Source organism: Amblyomma mixtum, chromosome 5 (assembly GCF_055824585.1).
Source record: "Amblyomma mixtum isolate Tamu chromosome 5, ASM5582458v1, whole genome shotgun sequence".
Taxonomy (NCBI): domain Eukaryota; kingdom Metazoa; phylum Arthropoda; class Arachnida; order Ixodida; family Ixodidae; genus Amblyomma; species Amblyomma mixtum.
In genome coordinates this window covers 78,940,113-78,947,036 of record NC_143016.1, presented here as the reverse complement: position 1 = coordinate 78,947,036, position 6,924 = coordinate 78,940,113, and the positions used below count along the sequence as shown (strand labels likewise).

General features: G+C 44.5%; 1 protein-coding gene across 1 annotated transcript; it reads left to right on the top strand.

The window, feature by feature from the left end:
- The first annotated feature begins 4 nt into the window (after positions 1-4).
- On the top strand, positions 5-5,647 carry LOC149342749 (dynactin subunit 3-like). Its single transcript, XM_089545224.1, has 7 exons — positions 5-152; positions 213-288; positions 356-442; positions 938-1,021; positions 1,103-1,161; positions 1,465-1,524; positions 5,485-5,647. Exons 1-7 carry the CDS (start codon positions 42-44, stop codon positions 5,575-5,577), a joined length of 570 nt encoding a protein of 189 aa, XP_089401350.1. The 5' UTR covers positions 5-41; the 3' UTR covers positions 5,578-5,647.
- The last annotated feature ends 1,277 nt before the right edge of the window (positions 5,648-6,924 follow it).

Below are 6,924 nucleotides of genomic sequence, written 5' to 3'. Positions count from 1 at the left end.
TGACGTCTTGTAGACGGTTTGTCTATTAGCAAGCTGTGGACATGGCGACGCCCGAAGTGCTGAAGATGCTCGAGGATCGCATAGAAGCATTAGAGAGGCGTCTCACAGATTGCGATCCAACGAAAGAACCGCCTAACAAATCTAGCATAACGGTAACGAACCCCTTTTAGTGTCATTCGTTGCGGGTTGCCACTAACTATCTCTCACTGCAGGAAGTACTGCTTAACGTCAACTCGAAAATACAAGCTGCCGTCGCTTCTCGGGAGAAACTGTCAGTGCTCAAAAAAAGTACGTGCTCGCGAGATCTGTTAATGATTGCTTCAACGTAACAATGCTGCTTTTGCCACTCCTTCAGCTGACGAGCTTGACAAGTACCTGGATGCTGAATTCCAGGATCGAGCCGATTTGACAGAGGGTGCTAAGCTCCAGCTGATTTTAGCAGGCGAGTTGTACACAACTTTTTTGACGCGTATGCTGATGTTTAGACACTGTGCATGTAACAAAGTGCATTATATAGGTCATATAAACTCCTAATAATTGTAATTAATTGAAGTGGCTGAATGAAAGTAGCATAGCCAGAGACCTGATTATCATAATTCTATCTGAAGCATGTATCAAGTTTTGCTTTGGTCATGTAGATTGTGCGCTTCGATGAAAATATGCTATGTGCTGTACTCAGTGTGCGCGCAGTCAGGCCGCGTTCTGCAATGTCAGCGCACGCTAAAGGACCCCCAGATGGTCTAAATTAATCCGGAGCCCTACGCTTTGAGACGTTAGACCCCACAATTTACAGTTTAGCTTTTCGGTTCTGAGCATTCAATCTTCCTTGCTACAGCCAGCCAATGTAGTATAGTAGTGACTGTATGTGCAAAGAAAAAACTTGTTTTTGAGCTGGGTCTGTTTTAAGAAACTGTGCTGAATTTACCTTGCATTCTAGAGGAAGACAGAATCCGACAGGTGATAGCCGCCTTTCAAAAAATGGAGGACCTCAAGCCAGTCCTTGACAGCACTCACATTAAAGGTGAGTATTTCGTACTCTATGCATTAATGTTCATATTTGTAGCACATTCCTATCTGCTAACGTTTCATTTTTAATCTGCAGATGCGCCATCTCACATTGGCAAGGTTTCAGCGCTTGCTGCTATTCAACTTGAACAGCAGGTACGTACATCACAAATAATTTTCTTGAGAGCAGGCTTTGACTACTGCTATGTAGTAGATGCTTAAGTTATCACAGTTCCCAAGGGCAAGCTCTCACTGGAGCCCAATGTTCTCTTTTTGTCATTTTCTATTAGATATTAGCTGTAATATTTTTGTATTTGTGTGCAGCTACTGTGTTCATAAATTTATGTGCATCTTGAAATTGTTTAAATGCATTTCTAAGTTTGCCATTGCTAAAAGTTTGCGTAGCTTTTCTTTTTTTTTCATGCAGTCTGGGCTGACCTTACTTTTTTGACCCTGTAGGAACAGGCTGACGAGCAGACCAGGAAATTGCACCATCTGCTAGCAACCTACAATGATCTGGTATGCACGTATTGTCTTCTCCAACATGTAATTTGTACCAAACTTGTGCACGAATGAAATGGCCATTTATGATAGCTTAAAATTATGCATTGTTCACTGATAGAGTGCAAGTCCAATTTCTGGCTAAAGCTGGAACTTCTTGAACAGGCCTCCAGGGTTGAGCTGTTGCAAAGAAATCAGTGTTATCCACCATTCACGCGAGCACTTTTAATCCTCAGTCAATTCAATCTGTGATCAGCTTTCCTACAATGTGATGCAAGCGAAACGTACTGTCATACTCAGTGCCCTTTGAGCCAGTTGGTATTTTGACTGCCATGAACTGCTGAATGTTTCCATAGACATAGTTTATGTGGGTTTCTGTCATACTCTGAAAGTGATGTAGAAAGGAAGTTTCAATAAAAAAATGGCAGGGTTTTAATTTGGTTAAACCGAGTAGGGCATGCAGGACCACTTGAGGCAACACCGCCTCAAAGGCAACCGCACACAAGATCTTATCGTTCGCCCATTTCTGGAGGCAACGCGGCTGAAACATTCTCTTCGGGCTACGTACACGGAGCAAACAAAGTTGCAAAGGGTGAATAAAAAAAACGCCGGTTTGTCTTGGCTTGTCTTCACAATGGCGAGAAAGCGCGATTGTCGCCATCATTTGGCATTTCACATTACTTTTGCTTGGGGCCTCCGAAACGGCCGCATGTTATGAACCCAGAAGTCATCATCCCCGCCGTTTCATGATAAAGTTCACCTAAAAAAGTTATGCACAACGGTCCCTGTATTGAAGTATTAACTGTGTTACAACTGCGCCATTGGTAGTGATATTTTTTCTGTGAAAAAAGCTTGAACATGAACCCGAGTAGTTTCTGAACTCGCAAAACGAAACATTAGCGTACAAGACGCACCAGCAATATTTTTGAAAAAAAGCCGCGTCTTATACACCGGAAAATACAGTAGTGTGCCTATATATGCTCCTATCAAAGGTTAAGGCTTCACACATACCTCAGGTTTTCAGATTTGCTAGTGAAGGAGTGCTTTCACACTAAAAGTGCTACTACTAATTGACAAAGCATTATGAAGTTGATTCTTGAAATTTAAATCTGCTGATTTGTCCATAGCATTGAACATAGCTTACCTGTGCAGTGTTAATATTCGTTGCAGTAAACATTTAGGTGTTGATCCTTGTGATAGTCTCTTTTTTTAGTACAGCAAAAGCTGTTGTGGCTTTGGTTTAGCCATATAGCCCCACATTCTATTGTGGAATGTGCAGTGTCAGCTGTTAGACCTTAATTACTTAGTGAATTAATTTATCTTAATTAATGGTGTTTGATTTTAGTCAATTTAATTTATTTAAGTTCAGTTTCCTTGTCATCTTCCAGTTTAATTGAATTTGCCCCCTACCAGTTGAGTTGCCACCTGTCAACCCAACCATGGCAGGTGGCAAAGTGGAGAGAGGGAAAGCCCTCTCTACTTTTTGGGGAGGGGAAGAGAGAGAGGGTGGGAGGCGATGGGTGGCCTATACTCGGTTTCATACATAGCAGGAAATGCTGCCAAAGCTAGCGCACCTGTTTGCGCAGGCTAAGTCCGCACGCAAAAAGTAGTTCGCCATACAACCAAAGCGAACACAAGCATATTTCGTTGCGACAAATCTTATGTGCCGTGACTAGCACCTCCTAGACTTATTTTATCTCTTGCCACACTTTCGTCCTGCGACTCATCGAGATTTTGAGAAGCAAAATGCACACGTGGCGATATGATGCGCGGTTGGTAGGGCGAATCGCTCCTACTCAATCCGCACCGAAAAAAATAGTTCACACTCCGTGAAAATTATGGCCAGAGAGCCCGAACACTGAGCACCTGACAGCTTTGACCATGATTTCCAGTGCTACCACATCGTTTCATACTGCTCTTTATTTTCGTCCAAACACTGACCGGAGTTTCAAGAAGAAAAAATGATACGGGGCGGAGTAATACGGTTTCCTGGACGCACTTCTTCAGCTACCTCCGCAATGTTGCCTGCTATGTATGAAACGGAGTATAGTAGCTTGGAAGGTTATGGCGAGAGTGGAGGAGTGGGCAACCATAGGGTGGCTACCATGGAAGGAGGAGGTTATGACATTTTCACAAGCAAACTGTGATGGCATCAATTCTTGTTGCAGATCTCTGAGGCTAGGCCAAATTGCCATTCACTCTCAAACCGTAATCATGGAATCCTTTCGATCCTGATGTCATGAGTTTATTTCGAGTGGTTGGGAAATAATGTTCTATTCTATAATCCAATTTTCTTAGTATTAAATGAGTCTTTAGCTGCCAAACAAGCATCACTATAGCCACAGAAAGCCAAACAATAGATTTTTGTGAAAAACCTATATTGAATGGAGCTGTCCTCACTGTCCCTTCAAAGAAGATATGGTACACTTAGTGACAACTTTTCTTGGAAACAAAAGAAAGGCTACAGGGGTGGAGCGTCCGCAACTGAGTCACTGCACGAAGTAGCTTTGCCGTAGGATATTGCTGCCTGCACGGTTGTTTCGCTCCATCGCTGATGTAGGTGGTGCGATCTATGGAAGTTTCTCTTAACAAGGCATGTTGAGGAAATTCTGTGTAATCAAGGACAGTGTTTTGCCTTGGCTTTCCAACATTGAAACTTGGCAGTAAGGTTATAGAGATGTGTCTTAAATTACGAGTATTACCAGTATGTACCATGTTTTGAGAGGAAATTATTAAAGGGCCTCAGAAAGGGGCTCTCAATAAAGTTTCGGTATGTCTGGGACGTTAAAGGTTGCTGCTTCACAAATGTCCACTAGCAAGAATTTTTTAATGTGTTCTGTGTAAGATGAGTTATGAGGTGACGAACAGACGCGCGAAATGGCTATGGTGTGGAGGGTCGAACAGTATGTAGAAGATGGTGCAGTGCTGGCCGCCACGATGAGAAAGATGAGAGAATGAGTCCCGGTCCACGAAGCATCCGGGCTGTAGGGTGCCAGGAGCTGACGGCCGAGGCCCTCGGACGCACCGAACGGCAGGGGCAGGGGGGTGGTGTCCTCATGTGTGGGCAGGGTCTTGGGTCGGTCGGGTCATTATGGTCGCGGCAACGTTGTCAGTTCGTCGTGTCTTGTGGTCCGGGCGGGGGACGGGGCTGGGGTGAACGGCGAGGTCGGTTCAGGTCAGGCGGGCTGGGGCACGGCCGTGGGGGGCGGACCAGGTACTCACTGCCGACGTCCACGGCAGGCGCAGGACACCGAAGCTCCGTGACCAGGATGGTGATGAAGGGACCCTAGCACCTCACACCAAATGTAACGTGGCGGCCAGCCGAAGAATGAGGCGTGGTGAACGATGGAGCAGAGATGATTTAATGGCCGCTGGCCTAGCGCGAGCGCTCCGTCCCGCGCCACTGCCAGCTTCGTCTTCGTCACACGTCTTCGTTGGGGGGTTAGCCCAGCAGCAGACGGGACAGGCCACAGTCAGAAGGCACACCGAGCTAAATCACTCCAGCACAAATTGCCACGTCCTCGTCGTCGTCCACTGCCGAACGTTCAAAACAACATCGTCTTCGCCTAGCAACTATGCACTGTAACATTATGCCAGGTTTCGCGCGAAAATCTGGCACCGTATGTCGCTACGAAGTGCGAAAGCGGGAATTTTCAAAGATGTATTATAAATTTCCCCCTCACTTTCGAGGTCTTGTAGTTTACATAGTGCAAGCATTTTAAAGCCAAGCTTGAACACCCTTTTCTGTGGCCCTTTAACTGCAACCGGGCAGTATTTTGTGCTGCTTAGGAAGAACGAGCATGCTTTGGCCCTGTAGCTTTCGCTCCATTGCCAAGAAAAGTTGTCATGGAGTATATTTAAGTTCATTTCAGAGTTTCCTGCTTGTTGTTTACAGCTTGGATGTTGCATGGAGACATAAAATCTTACACTTTTTATGTTGTGTCGCTAGCGCCGACTAACAGAGGCTTCCTTTTTCAGGTAAACACAATATCAAAGCAGTTTCTTCTTTGGGACTCCATTCTGACGGGCAAGCTTGAACAGCAAAACACAAAAACCACCTCATCTGAGTGACATTTTTTGAGAAGAGTTGACCTTGTGCAGCTTGGCGGAAAAAAATAAAATTAATTTAACGCTTTCTTCATTCTGTTGTATCCAGAGAAATGTTCGGGCACACATTTTCACTTTTCTTGTGCAGGCAGCTTCACTTATTTACAGCTTTAGATACAAAGAAAAGCCTGTATGGCCTTGGAAAAATGGCGTGGGACATATAGTCTTGAACAGAATGCGAGCTGGAAATTCCCCTTCATATGTAGAGTCTTGGAATGTTAATTAGACTAAGCAATGATATACAAGGCCAGTCCAGATTATCCAAATTAAAAAAAAAAAGGGTGAATTAAGTTTTCTTGAATTTACATATACGTTTAGTGAAGTAAGCACTTGCACTGAAAGGACACTGTACAGGCTATCCTACAATGCAGACATGCTTGGTTGACATCGTCTTCATGTGCAAGTTTAAGAGCAGTTTTCACTTTAATCTCAATCTATCCTGGCCCATGAAGGTCTTTGTTCAGGAACTGTGTGCATGCACAGCAACATGTTGAGTTGCCAAGCTTTTATGGTGTTTGGATGCCTGGAGTGTGTCCAGTCCGAACAGATGCAATCTGTTCTGATATCAGCACTGCCTCCGTGACAGGAACAGAAAAGTTATTTTAAGTGTTAGTACCAAGGTGCAGTGGCCACAATATGGCCAGGCCAATGAAACTCTCTCCAAGATTTGAGATTTACAGTAGACTCTCAATAATTCAAACTTGGATAATTCACACTGTCAGTGAATTCAAGCAAATTTCAAAATTTCGGTTGGCTGGCAATATTTTAAATGCATTTTAAAGCCAACACTCCAAACACTTGAAAGAGCTGCGTCCGAGGTTGGCTACTTCGGGCTAGCAGCGCCATGTCAGGTGCAAGTTCATCCTTCGTATACGTACCTCGACACGACAGGTGAACGTTCAAATACCCCTCGCAGACTGTTGCCTGCCATGCCCTGACGTGCGCTCAATGGCAGGCGTGATGACGATCGGCAGGCCCTGCTGGGTATAGTTTCATTTTCTGAGCTACGCTACCAGCTGGTGGTGATTGCATCGATAGCGGTTATTGGCCATGTATGGCTCAGCCAAGCCCAGCGCTATCAACTCGTGGATTTATTCAAGAAATCGTAAATTTGTACACAAATAACACCATGAAAAAGCCGCGATAGGGAAGCAAAGGTCACCATGTGACATGAAATCGAGGTAATTACATTCTATCCGATAAGTATTCTGTTTCTTTCCTTGTTAAAGAAACTGGTGGGTCACTGACAAGGGCTATAGCTAAGTACTTTCCAGATACCATATTATCCATGCATCAGTGGGCATTATAAAT

Coding starts and splice junctions, on each gene's coding strand:
- LOC149342749 (XM_089545224.1), top strand. CDS start 42: ATGGCGACGCCCGAAGTGCTGAAGATGCTCGAGGATCGCATAGAAGCA. Junction 289..355: donor ACTGTCAGTGCTCAAAAAAA/GTACGTGCTCGC, acceptor CCACTCCTTCAG/CTGACGAGCTTGACAAGTAC. Junction 443..937: donor GCTCCAGCTGATTTTAGCAG/GCGAGTTGTACA, acceptor CTTGCATTCTAG/AGGAAGACAGAATCCGACAG.